The 15,327-nt window shown below is 43.7% G+C and overlaps 1 protein-coding gene across 1 annotated transcript in view; it reads left to right on the forward strand.

The window, feature by feature from the left end:
• Window positions 1-15,327, forward strand: part of LOC147710220 (E3 ubiquitin-protein ligase TRIM39-like) — a 179,270-nt gene that overhangs the window by 41,236 nt on the left and 122,707 nt on the right. Inside the window, exon 3 of the mRNA XM_086920900.1 lies at window positions 7,118-7,348. Within this exon, the coding sequence (XP_086777026.1) occupies window positions 7,118-7,348 (231 nt within the window). The remainder of the gene's footprint in view (window positions 1-7,117; window positions 7,349-15,327) is intronic.

Genomic DNA, 15,327 nt, shown 5'->3' on the forward strand with positions numbered 1-15,327 from the left:
ATCGCACCTCCAATGACACATATCGATCTGGGTATCGTATAATTACAAAATCTCAAAATATTTTGGATTGGTGCTCTATAGGTATCACACACCCTACTACCAAGGGTGTGAAAAATCACAGCAGACCACAAGATCCACTCTGTACATTAATCAGCAAAATATACCATAGCTCTGTGTACATTAACCAGCAAGATTTACCATAGTACTGTGCACATTAACTGGCAAAAGATACCATAGCACTGTGTACATTAACCAATGAGAGATACCATAGCACTGTGCACATTAACCAGCAAGAGAGACCAGAGCACTGTGCACATTAACCAGCAAGAGAGACCAGAGCACTGTGTACATTAACCGGCAAAAGATACCAGAGCACTGTGTACATTAACCGGCAAAAGATACCAGAGCACTGTGTACATTAACCGGCAAAAGAGACCAGAGCACTGTGTACATTAACCGGCAAAAGAGACCAGAGCACTGTGTACATTAACCGGCAAAAGATACCAGAGCACTGTGTACATTAACCGGCAAAAGATACCAGAGCACTGTGTACATTAACCGGCAAAAGAGACCAGAGCACTGTGTACATTAACCGGCAAAAGATACCAGAGCACTGTGTACATTAACCGGCAAAAGAGACCAGAGCACTGTGTACATTAACCGGCAAAAGATACCAGAGCACTGTGTACATTAACCGGCAAAAGATACCAGAGCACTGTGTACATTAACCAATGAGAGATACCATAGCACTGTGCACATTAACCAGCAAGAGAGACCAGAGCACTGTGCACATTAACCAGCAAGAGATACCAGAGCACTGTGTACATTAACCAGCAAGAAAGACCAGAGCACTGTGCACATTAACCGGCAAGAGAGACCAGAGCACTGTGCACATTAACCGGCAAGAGAGACCAGAGCACTGTGCACATTAACCAGCAAGAAAGACCAGAGCACTGTGCACATTAACCGGCAAGAGAGACCAGAGCACTGTGCACATTAACCGGCAAGAGAGACCAGAGCACTGTGCACATTAACCGGCAAGAGAGACCAGAGCACTGTGCACATTAACCAGCAAGAAAGACCAGAGCACTGTGCACATTAACCGGCAAGAGAGACCAGAGCACTGTGCACATTAACCGGCAAGAGAGACCGTAGCACTGAGCACATTAACCGGCAAGAGAGACCGTAGCACTGTGCACATTAACCAGCAAGAAAGACCAGAGCACTGTGCACATTAACCAGCAAGAGAGACCAGAGCACTGTGCACATTAACCAGCAAGAAAGACCAGAGCACTGTGCACATTAACCAGCAAGAAAGACCAGAGCACTGTGCACATTAACCGGCAAGAGAGACCAGAGCACTGTGCACATTAACCAGCAAGAAAGACCAGAGCACTGTGCACATTAACCAGCAAGAGAGACCAGAGCACTGTGCACATTAACCAGCAAGAAAGACCAGAGCACTGTGCACATTAACCAGCAAGAAAGACCAGAGCACTGTGCACATTAACCGGCAAGAGAGACCAGAGCACTGTGCACATTAACCGGCAAGAGAGACCGTAGCACTGAGCACATTAACCGGCAAGAGAGACCGTAGCACTGTGCACATTAACCAGCAAGAAAGACCAGAGCACTGTGCACATTAACCAGCAAGAGAGACCAGAGCACTGTGCACATTAACCAGCAAGAAAGACCAGAGCACTGTGCACATTAACCGGCAAGAGAGACCAGAGCACTGTGCACATTAACCGGCAAGAGAGACCGTAGCACTGAGCACATTAACCGGCAAGAGAGACCGTAGCACTGTGCACATTAACCAGCAAGAAAGACCAGAGCACTGTGCACATTAACCAGCAAGAGAGACCAGAGCACTGTGCACATTAACCGGCAAGAGAGACCAGAGCACTGTGCACATTAACCGGCAAGAGAGACCAGAGCACTGTGCACATTAACCAGCAAGAAAGACCAGAGCACTGTGCACATTAACCGGCAAGAGAGACCAGAGCACTGTGCACATTAACCGGCAAGAGAGACCGTAGCACTGAGCACATTAACCGGCAAGAGAGACCGTAGCACTGTGCACATTAACCAGCAAGAAAGACCAGAGCACTGTGCACATTAACCAGCAAGAGAGACCAGAGCACTGTGCACATTAACCAGCAAGAAAGACCAGAGCACTGTGCACATTAACCAGCAAGAAAGACCAGAGCACTGTGCACATTAACCAGCAAGAGAGACCAGAGCACTGTGCACATTAACCGGCAAGAGAGACCGTAGCACTGAGCACATTAACCAGCAAGAAAGACCAAAGCACTGTGCACATTAACCAGCAAGAGAGACCAGAGCACTGTGCACATTAACCAGCAAGAAAGACCAGAGCACTGTGCACATTAACCGGCAAGAAAGACCAGAGCACTGTGCACATTAACCGGCAAGAGAGACCAGAGCACTGTGCACATTAACCAGCAAGAAAGACCAGAGCACTGTGCACATTAACCAGCAAGAAAGACCAGAGCACTGTGCACATTAACCAGCAAGAAAGACCAGAGCACTGTGCACATTAACCGGCAAGAGAGACCAGAGCACTGTGCACATTAACCGGCAAGAGAGACCGTAGCACTGAGCACATTAACCGGCAAGAGAGACCGTAGCACTGTGCACATTAACCAGCAAGAAAGACCAGAGCACTGTGCACATTAACCAGCAAGAGAGACCAGAGCACTGTGCACATTAACCAGCAAGAAAGACCAGAGCACTGTGCACATTAACCAGCAAGAGAGACCAGAGCACTGTGCACATTACCGGCAAGAGAGACCGTAGCACTGTGCACATTAACCGGCAAGAGATACCAGAGCACTGTGCACATTAACCTGCAAAAGATACCAGAGCACTGTGCACGTTAACCAGCAAGAGATACCACAGCACTTAGTAGGATGTCTCTGAATATCAAAAAGCCCATACAGTAAGGATTTGTAATTGAATCGTAAGATTTACTGAAGAAAGAATGATTCTGTAATCTTCGGTACATTCATATTGAAACGAGCAATCCTCAGTATATTCAATTCTGGATAACAGCCATGTTTTGTCATGCAGTGACTTTTTCAGGGCTGTAAAATTATTCATAAATATATACCAATCAGAACGCATGAAATTACAGAGACAAACTTGCTAAGTGTAAATGCTAGGTATATTAGAGCTACATAGGAAGGATTGTGATAAGTGTCTTGAAAAATAAGATCAGATCAAATCATAGGCAGTAAACCGTAGCAAGACACTCAACCAACAGGGAGAAGTCGACCTAGTAAACAGCCGTCACCCCCATCCGTAACCCCACATGCTGTTACAACATGGTCATAACAACAACCTTGTTGTGACAACGCATACCTTTACCCCACAAGTCGTTACAAGGACTTGCGGAGGGGTGAGAAGGTATTGGATTTAAAATCCAACACCTTACCTACAGTCCGCACAGACTGGAGTTGGAATAGTAAATTTTACTATTCCAACATCCAGCACCACCCCTCTGCAAGTCATTGTTACGACTTGCGGGGTAATGGAATGCGTTGTTACGACGGTAATGGTATGCGGGGAACAGCTGCATATTCGTCGACCGTGCTCACTAGGAGGAAAGGAGAAGATTAAATATTAAATGCAAGTAAAAAATGGACAAATGAAAGTGGGAAAAATGTGGAAGAAGAAAGAGAATATGGTGAAATGTTTGAGGCTCGACATCCATATTGTAAAGCATGCCACTGAGTGTACAAATTAAGAAGTAATATAAACCAACCTAGCAAAGTAAACCAGGTTGTAGACATGAAGACTCCAATGTAAGTCGACCCCTGGTAAGGTGACGTGTGTTGTGATAAAACAAGCAGACATTAGAAGTTGGCAGAAGACTTACATGTGATCTTTGAAGTAGTGCGCCACCCTCAATCAAACTGTGTCTTCACAGATGGGTAGACCGACTAGATAGAAATACTGGCTTGAAAATACATTAATCAAATATGTAGGTAAAGGAAATAAAGGGGAAAATGTAGCTGTCCATAAGGTAGCGATGTGAGCCTAGCCTGAATTTTTAGTAGTCGTTGCGCGATAGATTCATAGAGCTAGGAGATAGCTGTCTCATCAAGGGGCCGTATCTTAAAAAGAAATAAAATATCATCGAAAAAAGGCGTAATGTATACAAAATAAGAGTAATAAAACCCATCCATGTCAAATAGACATGGTTTAATAAGGAATTCACTTTCCCTTGAAAATCGACATGGTAACCCAGCCGGGTAATGCAACATAACTGCAAAAGGAGATACACCACTATGTATTTGTGTTTAGTAATAAACCAGAAGTTTAAAAGAAATCAAAAAGGAAGGGAATTAATCCTTTCTATGAATATATATTTTCCAGAAAGTCCTCCATTATAGAGAGAGTTCATTTTAAGACTTCAACTGTATAGATCTAGAGCTGCTGTCAGATATCTAGTTTGAGTTCACTTCAGCAAGTGTGCAAGAGAAAATCTCCTCAAGCAATAAGATCACTAATCCAATCACCAAACTCCACAGATAAACAGACATTGCTTACCTCTGGACCTTAAAGTACAGCCAAATGGTCCAGGACATGGTGTGTCTGTATGACCGGAGGAAACTATATATAGTTTCTACCTATGTTGAAACAATAACACAAAGGTAAGATAGGGATACAAACATCTAAATCTAGAAAGAAGGTCATCGGAGAATATCTTACACTGCAACCGTATAGAGGTGTATCGGTCAAAGTATTATTGAACAATTAGGTGGAGACCTCAGTAATCTGCTACCTAAGGGAAAGTTACATATCAACATTATTAATGAGGGATTATATATTATGACCCATATCCCATTACTACACACATGTCCCAGCCCTGAACATATATTTCTTGTAGGTTTTAGAAGGTTTATTAACATTTGTAAAGTTAATGGTGCCATTATTTTGTTGAGGTGGCATAACTTTGTGTGGGATAAAATGTGTTCCCAGACCCTCAAGCATATGCATTGCATTATACCATGCTTATGAACAGTAGATAACAACAAAACCTTGCATAGGTTGGTGCCCACAGACAAACTAGGCGAATAGGGCATGTAATTAAGTGCACCGCTGTGAAAGCAGCATTAAGCACATGCCCAATGTGAATAAACCTAATATGTCGAGCACGTGCAAGAATATACTTTTGTCCAGTGTATTGTCACACACATGTAAAGAGATGAACTAGTCCGACTGGTATAGTATAAAATACCCACAAACTGTAAATGCAACTTATAAGACACAAACACGGCATGGCAGTAGTACAAGCCATCATATTATAATGAATCCGCAATGTCAGTATAACGCAAACACACAAACTCAGCAGTGATCGTTGATGGTGGTTCTTCTTGCTGCAGTTCTGATGTCAGGCAGCTGCAGTTACTGATCATGGCATTGTAAGAAGCAATGTTTTTTTAATAAACCTTTTTATTAACATTGCTCATACAAAAGAAAAAGACCATGTTTTACATCAATCACTTAGTCTTCCTTGGAACAGCACTAACATTATTGTCATTTATATGAGGGATAGGCAGGGATTCGTGTGACACAATGTTGATTCTTACTGGAGTGGTTTGGCCCAGTCCACATAGGAAACTGCTCCGCGAGACTGGGAGACCTCACTCACCTCCAATTGCTCCTGTCCTCTCTTTGAATTGCACTCCGCTTACTCTGGGTGTTTCTCATGCCGGAAATGTCCTGAGGGGACAGGCTGTACTCTCATATGGCACTCTCCTTCCTTCTCTCACCAGGCATGGGTTATCAGGTGAGGTGTGTCACACTGTGGCTTAGAGCAGGAGCCTGTGTGTTATCAGGTGAGGTATGTCACACTGTGGCTTAGAGCAGGAGCCTGTGGGTTATCAGGTGAGGTATGTCACACTGTGGCTTAGAGCAGGAGCCTGTGTGTTATCAGGTGAGGTATGTCACACTGTACCTTAGAGCAGGAGACTATGTGCTATCAGGTGAGGGACGTTACACTGTGGCTAAGAGCTGGAGCATGAGAGTTATCTGGTAAGGTATGCCGCACTGTAGCTTAGGAGCGAGTGTGTTAGATGAGGTATGTCACACTGTGGCTTAGATCAGTCGCCTGTATGTTATCAGGTGAGGTATGCCGCACTGTAGCTTGGAGCAGGAGCCTGTGTGGGTATTTGGACACAATATCAGACCAGAAATAGCAAACTACATAAATATTGAGTGTTTAATATCGTGATACATAAATATGCTGATCCAGAAATGTTGCTGACAAAAACATCTCTCTTTTAGGTAAATAATATTGTTTTAATAGTGTTGTTAATTTCGTTATCAAAAATACAGTTGTAAAAACAATATTTTAATGATATTAATGCATGCTGTGTTGTGATTGACTGTGTGTCCTTAACTACAGGTGGCATCTGACTTTGGTCAAAAACTTGCATCCCCAAAATACCACAAACATGTTTATTGGGGCCAATCTCTTTGGACCTGTTGTGGTGCAACTGTCTATCTATGGGGCCAACTAGGTTTTCCCTGTTCACTCGTTTGTGTTCAGTCTCAGTGTAACCCCACCTGTGACTTATCAATCAGTAGGCTTGGGTTTGTCTGAGCATGTATATCTGACTCCGGTTGATGGGGAGGACATCTCGGATGAAGTTGACCGCAATGATGCAAGTTTATTATTACGTGTACATATAACTTGTCGGTCATTGGTATCTCATTTACCGACATTCCCTTTATTATGCTTGCATTTGTCACAGCGTGCATCGACATCGGATTTACTGGTATTGACATTGTTTTGCTTACATATATTATGACGTGCATCAATGCCGTATTGACTGGTATTGACATTGTTGTGTGTGCATATATTGTGGTGTACATTGACATCGCATTTACCGATAATAGCAATACCTCAGGGGATAGCACACAGACGGTAAAAGGGAAGGTAGTTCAGAAATTAGGAAAAGCACGCTAGTGGTCTGATTTTTAAAAGAAGTAATCAACCCCTCTTCCCTCCCTCTGGACTCCCCCCTCTAAGGACGTCTTCTGAAAGGCTTTAAATATCTAACCAGCTTTTCTTTGCTTCTCACAGAGTAAGTTAAGAACTGAGAAGGAGAAAATTGAATCTGAGTTTGAAAAACTACGGCAACTCCTGAAAGAAAATGAACACACACTGCATGAAAAACTGGAGAAGATGGAGAAGAAGATTACCATGGTTGAAAATGCAAATATCGCAAAACTGTCCAATCAAATCACCTCTCTCAATGCCTTGATAACAGAGATAGAAAAGAAGTGTGAGGCGCCAGCGTCGGAACTCCTGAAGGTGAGATCATGTTTGGTAAATAAAGCAAAAGAAGGAAGTGAAATATTCATATTTTGTGTGCATTATTGAATGTATGAACAGAACACACATGATCTCCAGGCAGAGTTCATGCACAGCGACCCCATGCATTCTGACAGCCGCACACAGTATACAGACCGAGGTAATTTACGTTGTCTCAATTGATACTGAGAGCCTAATTCAATATACAAACGGTGGAATGTAAAGTGAAACCTTAGTGTCACGTACAAGTCAATAATACATCTATATATAGATTATTTATCTCTTTTTCTGTTAGAGAGATTGCAATACACCAAGCAATTCCAGTGACGGTAATTAGCATATAGAAACGAAGGAGCAAACTGTGAAAAGAGCAGAATAGAAATGGAAAGCATAATGGAAGCACAATCTGAGAGAAGTGGGAAGAAAGCAAATCACCCATTTTCTGAGAAGATTTCAAGCACTTCTGTTCTAAAGCGGTTATTTGTTTCCTGATGCAGGTAGCCGCTTACTTTCAGTTGTACCTATCTTTAGGGTTAGGGTGAACAGTGAGCTATATAATTAGACATTTAGAGTAGGTAATGAAAAGCTCACTGGGATTTTCTGTGGTTCCAGATAAAGGTAGAGATTGCTGCATAAAGAACCTAGTGGTCACAAAAATGTGCGAGGCATTAAACTGTATAAGCCTCACCCTTTTTATTAATGTATATAAGAGGCAATCTTTGCCGTTTGGGATGTCAGTAGTTTCCTATTCAGATGATGCACAATTGGTCTTTTCCCTCACTCACACTCAAAACTCCCTCCTTTCTCCGCTAGGTCCTGTTTTGAGAAAGTTGCTAGCTGGATGAGTAGTTCTTGCTTTAAGTTAAATGAAGGAAACACCGAGATACTGATTCTTGGCAATAACATCAATGCTTGCCTTGAGCACTCTTCATTGGGTCCTGGTGGCAGAGAGAATCACATTTAAACCACTCTGCAGCATTCATAGAGCCTTTGATCACCCATCCCTTGGTATAGCTCTACCTCCCCAGCAGAACTCTGCACTCTTCCTATGCACATTTGGTCACAGTGCCCTTAGTTTGAAGGGCAAAATGTGGAGGTCGCTCCTTTGCTTTTAACTCCATGGCTGCTAAGGCAATTTCCCTCCTGTGCTGGAAATTGCAATTTGCATTGTTTTATGACGAGCTGGGCTCGTCATCAGCGTGGAAGGGATTAATGCAGCTAAATTCTGGAACAGCCTTCCTGACTCATTTCAATCAGAAAATAAGGAACTCCCCTTTCGCAAATCATTAAAGACCTGGCTCTTCCACAACAGCTCCCTCTATCCATCCTATGCCGCACTTTTTAGCACTGGGATGCCTAAGGATAGCTAAGTGCTATAAAAGTGCTACATAGAATAGTCTATTTGAAGTTGTTTATAATGACCATGACCTGTCAATGTTACCACAAACGTGTAATTCACCATTTAGATTAAACACATGTTCAAATGCCATTTCTTTTTCTAGGAAAAAGATGGATAAGTGTTTATGAAGCCCTTGAGCCGACTCGAGAACGGATGCTGCAACGTTAGTGCGCAATGTTGACTCTCCTGTCACTAATGAACCCAGCCCACCACCAATGTAGCTAGAAGTTTGGCGTATAGTTTTGTGTCAATGGGGACAAAAGAAATGGGACCAGTAAGACCCACAATCCAGGGGAGGCTCATTCTTCTTACAAGAGAGGACTGTTGTTACCTCATGATAGACCTGGAACCGTTGATATGATCTAAAGCAGGGGTCCCCAAACTACGGCCCCTGGGCCAAATCCGGCCCGCCTAATCAAATGGTGTGGCCCTCCTGGTGCGTCCACATCCACAGCGTCAGCTCCCGGAATGTGGTCAGGCACAGAGTTATAGTTATTCCCATGTAGCAGTATACTCTGTTGTGCCTGATTTAGATATGGATGCCTCGGACAGTTTTACACATGTGCAGACCAAAGCCTGCGCTGTCTGTGACTTCACCGGACGGCGTCCGCATGCGTCTTATGTCACGCCTGTCTGTGCGTGGAGGGTGCGTGGGAAAGAGACCGGTGTCCGGGACAGGCGCTGGGGCAAGGAGCGGCCGCGGGAGCCTTGTGGGCCTGTGAGTGGGACCGTGGATGGAGCGGGCACCAGTGGGTCCGCGGATGAGGCAAGGGCCATTGTGGAATGAGGGGTCCATGGAGGCTGGGGGGGTCCATGGAGGCTTTTCATTTTATGCGTTTTTCTATAGCGCAGACTTTACCCGAAGGTGTCAGAGCGCTTCACAATAGGAACAGAACTGATACATGAGAACATTACAAGTCAGCAAATTACAAAAGCAAAGGTTACATTACATGAGGCAACAGAGGCAGCAAACGGTGCATTACAGGAGGAAAAAGTGACATATGTGCAGAGTCTCAAATATAATGTATGTACAGCACGTTAAAGGCCCTGGGGCGCTGTTATTTTTTCTTTTCGAGATACATATTAATTAGGATTTTACATGAGTAAAATAAAGATAAAGATATACCACAAAGACACTTCCTCATCTTTTCTTTGATGGTTCTGCTTGTGGGTGTTGCGCTGACAGTTAAACCAGAACCCCAATTTCCCTCAATTTGTTAGAAGTTTGTGAGATAGTATTTTTAAAATAAAATCACTGAATTTCCCTGCATTTACTATGTTTACCACAATTGCGATCGTCTGAGAAGATAGGCGGAGGAGAGGGAGGGAGTTAGCGAGAAGGGGTGCTGCAGTGTCAAGGAGGAAGTGGGATGTGGGAGAGGGGAAGGTGTTGGCAGATACCATGGATGTGTATTCTGAATATAGCTTGGACAAAATGTTATCTTTTTTGCTCGAGTTGATTTTTTAGAAATGCGGTCATGGAGTTGTCTGCCTGTGGTGAATTGTATCCATGTCCGACAGGTGTTTGGCGATAGTGTGGAGAGGTCTTTTCATTCAGAAAGAGTGAGTTTGTGATCACTTGACACAAGTCTATCCCAAAGAAGCCCACGGAAATGAAATCTTTGCAAGTGAATAATACTGGTTGTCACTTTGGCCCATATCATTTCCTGTTATAAGACTGACCCCGGCCCCTCATCACAGAAAAGAAAGTTGATGTGGCCCGCCGAAAAAAGTTTGGGGACCACTGATCTAAAGACTCATTCCACGATGCTCTCCATTGACCTTTTAGATGTAGCCCCTCTTGTCATTCTAGGAAGATGTGTCCTGACCTGTTGATGAACCTCTAATGATCCTATGTGTTTAAGTAATCTGATGAAAGTGGTCCTTGGTTTGATACTAACCCCACTGACTTATAATTTCAATAGACAATATACAGATGTTAGAAGCAGAGTAACATGAATAATAATCAATACTTTTTTTACATAAAAAAAAATATTTTTTAGAAATAATGTTATCTTTGACACATTCTGAATTATATGGAACCTAAATACCATTTACGTAACTGATGGTCATGAATTACTTGAGTACTCCCATGTCCTGCTCTTCCTAAAAGCTCTGATGTACAGAGTATTATATCCCAAATGCTGGTCCTCTGAGAATGGTTACTAATGTCTTCTCATTTACTGCAAATCAATATAGCCACTACAACCAACACACGTCTTGATGTTTCAAACATTGCACCGAAAGCTCTTCCCTATTATTTTTTTTATAGTTCACAACTTTCTTAGAGTTTTTTTCTATTTGTAATAAGGACACATTCCATTCACCAGCTGTAAACCTGGTGTCACCCTCTAAACAGTACGTTTGAGTTCTTATGCTAACAAGAACTTGTAATTTAGCTCCACTGCATGTGGGTCATATGCGACCTTTTATGTCTCGCCTGGCGATGCAGCGCGAAAGCGCTGTCGCCAGCGAGATCTATTATTATTGACTTGCCTCTCACGCGGTTTAGACCGGAGCACGCGCCGAATGGGGTCTGTGGACGCGCTTGTGAAGACGCGCCCTTGCTTCTAAAGTGTGTACAGCTGGTGCACAGCTCGGCGCGTTAATTAGGCTCAAAGTTATTTTCACTTTCTTTTTTTGAATGCGTACACGTGCTTCAAGCGCAGCACGCTCCATCGTGCTTCCTTCAGCCGGGGCCCTCAGCGGATAAAGTTGCGCTATATAAAAACGCATTAAATAAATAAATCTCTCGACATGTCCCCTGGAAGTTCGTGAAACCAGGAATACTTTCGCGTACATTTCCTCAGCAGCTGCATTATTGCCACTGTATATCCCGTTTTCTGGAGAGGCCAGGCGGCACCAACCCGGGAGCTGGCCTGGCAGCAGTCAGTCGGACAGGGTCATGTGAGGTCTGGCGCACCTGTACACGGTGTACAGCGGCAGCCCAGCCAGTGTTCTCTGCTGGCCGACGGGCTCTTCGCCGCACTCTCTGCCCCACCCCGTGTGTTTATCAAACACATTTTTAACTAGCATTGCACGCTCCAATTCGTTACCTTCTAACAGCAGAGCACACACCTAAGAGTCTCGAGCTTCGTTCGCCATTAAAGCAACAATTCAAAATGGGGTGGGAGTGAATACTCACAGCGGAGGACTTCAGATTCATCCTGCAGCAAAGCCTGCAGGATGCAGAAAAGCAGAGGGAGAGAGAGAGGGAGTGAGTGCAAGTGACGTCAGCTCCACGCCCCTGCTGCCTGCTGCCACACTGCAGAATGCACGCCCTATTGAGGCTCCCTGGAAGCCCTTGGTGGCACGTTTAACTCCTGCGCAGCCTCTCCTGGGCGGTGCTGCTTACAGGATGCATCGAACCCTGTGCACGGTCTGCTAAAACCTGGAAATCAGGGAGCCAAACGGCAATTGAAGCCACTCTACTGCTTGTTTTTCTTGGTTTAACTTTTCAGAAACACTATACCTGCATAGCAACCCGCTGCAGACTGCTTATGTCACTGTATCAGATGTCTTAGGAAGATGAAAAGGACTCGAACGTCGCTGCAGCACCCACCAGCTCCTGTTTCTGATGCCTTAGCTGACATTTTACTTCCCAAAATGCCCCTGGCACCAGTCTGTATCAGAGCTTGAAAAGTGTACAACGTATCTAATATAACTGATGCTCCAATAACTTCAGCTCGGTGTCGCGCTATATAAAACTGCAGAAAATAATAAATAAGGCACTTGGTCATTTCTTTTCCCTACTTACTTTGGAGTAAGCTTTCCTCCATGTGACCTTCCTCTGCTTTGAGTTGTAATTTGATGCCGGAGTTAAGATTAGAGATTGTTGACTCAATGTTGACATCCGAGCCATGTCTCTCTCCGCTGACAGCACGGCTCAATTGGTGAAATCAAAGTTGAAAGATTAGCCAACTTCCTCTAATTTAAAAGCCTTATTTGTTGCGTTTTTCTGTTTTTCTTTTTTAATCCCAAACTGTACCTGGCATTCATTCCCCGTGACAACATGTAATAAACCAGAACAATTTAAAAGTTCAGTGCTGACACAAGCGGGGATCAAATACCCTTGCTTGCTTCTCGATTAGTGAAAGTCAGTTACAATAAACGGTGTCCAAAAAAATAGAATGACGAAAAAATAGAAACAATGGTCTCATGCTGACCACTTTAATTGTATTGAAAGTACTTTTAAGCGACGCTGTCACATCCCTGTGCTCCGTTTTTTTCTGTACAGTCATAAAAATAAGTCTGCGTATTACTTGGACACACATGCCCGGCGTTTACTTGGCTTTTGCTTTCACCGGTCGGTCAGGCCTTGTATTTGGTAATGTATGTGCAAGCCCCTCCCATCTTAAACTGATATTTTTTTTATTTTACATTTGGCAAGTGCTAGGATAGGCAGGGGAGGATAACTGTAAAGATGTACGTCCAAGAACGCATAAAAAAATGCTAACGCAAACAGTTGTGCGCCCAACTGCCGCTAACACTAAACACAGTCTTTATATTTTACATCCGAGAAGATCACTCCGTGGTTTGCGCGTTTATTTTTTGGGCTGAAGGAAACATAACTGGTTTTGGAAGTTTCCCCTACTCTTACACGAGATGACAAGTAATCCCAAATGGTAGGGAGAACACCTGTTTCCCAAAATACAAGTGAGCATGCAAGGCACTCCCTTATTTTTGTTTTTTTGTTTTTTGTTTATTCAATAGAGTATGCATGTCTTGGTCACACAGAAAACAGAGTCACTGTTTTATTTGGTTTTCTTTTTAACTAAAAATTATTTTTCACTAGCGTGCACCCTTCCACAACACAACATTTGAAAACAGCAAATAGATGAAAAACTACTATGTGTAGGAGAGGACTTTACAAAATGTTGATACGGAGTGGATGTTCAGAACATGTGCAAGGGGTTTCCATGAACACTTAACAGATGCACCCCTTCGTGTGCCCAACGGCATAACATACGACTAGGACAGTCTGCCAAAGCATAAAAGTAGATCACACATAAATTATGCAGCATGCCACCATTGCTACAAAAATAAATACACATTTTTTTGGACTAAAATTTATAGACTTTTTATGCAATTGGTGTTGCAATATTTAGCAATGCCAATAGCTCAAACTTAATTAATGCGAGACCTATTGCATTGCAAAATCTATGAAGAGTCCAACATTCCAAATCCTTTTGTAAAAACTGGTGTCCAGAAAGACGATAGTCAGCTGGTTATAGTTAGATAGGTTTATTATCAGGAAAGGAGATTCCATCCAAGCACTCAGACTGACTCCAGCTTTCTGCCTCTGTTCACATTTCAACCCATACCATTCCATGTAACCTCATTACATTCTACAGTTACATAAACCGAGAGAACAGTGCAGGCTAATGTTCATGTGAATGTTGTTACAACTGTTAATGCCACACCTTTGCTAATGTCTGGTTCTTCTACAAAATGTTATATAGGGTCTCCCATTTCCTCCTCTTTATTCAAACAACTTGCACCATTCTAGGATGATTTAATCCATAAATTGGAGGGATCTTCACACAAGCAGATCCTTTAAAAGTCCAGAACCGCACAATATTGTTGCCGTTTAGAGCATTTGCCTCCACTGAGCAGCATTAAAGGTGATCAAGATTTGTTTGTTCATCCTGGGCAACTGTGATCTCATTTCCTAGATAGCTTCCACTTGTATGCACTCTTCTGGTACTCCTTCTACCCGTACCTCCACCTGCAGTGTGCTGCTCTAGCACCCCTTCTGCTCATACCTCTTTCTGGATGTCTTCTAGTGCCTCCTCCTCCTCCTCCAACTGGACACTCTTCCAGTACCGCTTATGCATGTACCTCCACCAGCATTGCACTCTTCTAGTAACCCCTTTGATTGTTTTATTATTCTATATTTATTTGAAAAGTTTTAGGTAGCGCTGACTGGACCCAGAGGCATCAGAGCGCTTTACATGAGGATAAGTGAGATACAAGGTTCAAGGCATGTGGGCTGCTGAATTCATATCTGTGCATAGATCGCCGCCTAGTGTTGGGTCCGGATGATTGCACATTGTTGTCCTGGAAGAGTCTTCGAAGTATCACGAGATAGGTGGCTCCTCCCCTGGACTACAGTGCGCATGGGCATCGACTCCATCCGCAGATTGTTTTTTTCCGCCATTGGGTTCGGATGTCTTTAATTCCCTCTTGTCGGAATCGATAGAAAAACTTTCTTGAGACCAAAAGGTCTTTAGTTTATCCGTCGGTATTGTCTTGCGTTCGGCTTTACTTCTTCTAGCTCGGCTCCGAGCCAGTTTCTGTACTTCCGCGTGCTCTCGGCGCAGAAGGCCTAGTCGACGCTCCTGACTTATCGACCATCCATCATGGACCGAAGTCCATTCAAGAGATGTCCGGTCTGTAACTCGAAGTCCCCCCACATCGACGTCCACCCGGTGTGCAACAAGTGTCTGTCGCCGGACCACGATGAGGCCAAGTGTATGGCCTGTTCACGCTTCAGGTCCAAGAAGACACTTAAGCTTCGACGAGCTGCGAGCCTGGAGGACCAGCAATCTGCTCCGGCGCCTGCGGACATTTTCGATGC

This window comes from Lissotriton vulgaris, chromosome 5, assembly GCF_964263255.1.
Source record: "Lissotriton vulgaris chromosome 5, aLisVul1.2, whole genome shotgun sequence".
Classification (NCBI taxonomy): Eukaryota; Metazoa; Chordata; class Amphibia; order Caudata; family Salamandridae; genus Lissotriton; species Lissotriton vulgaris.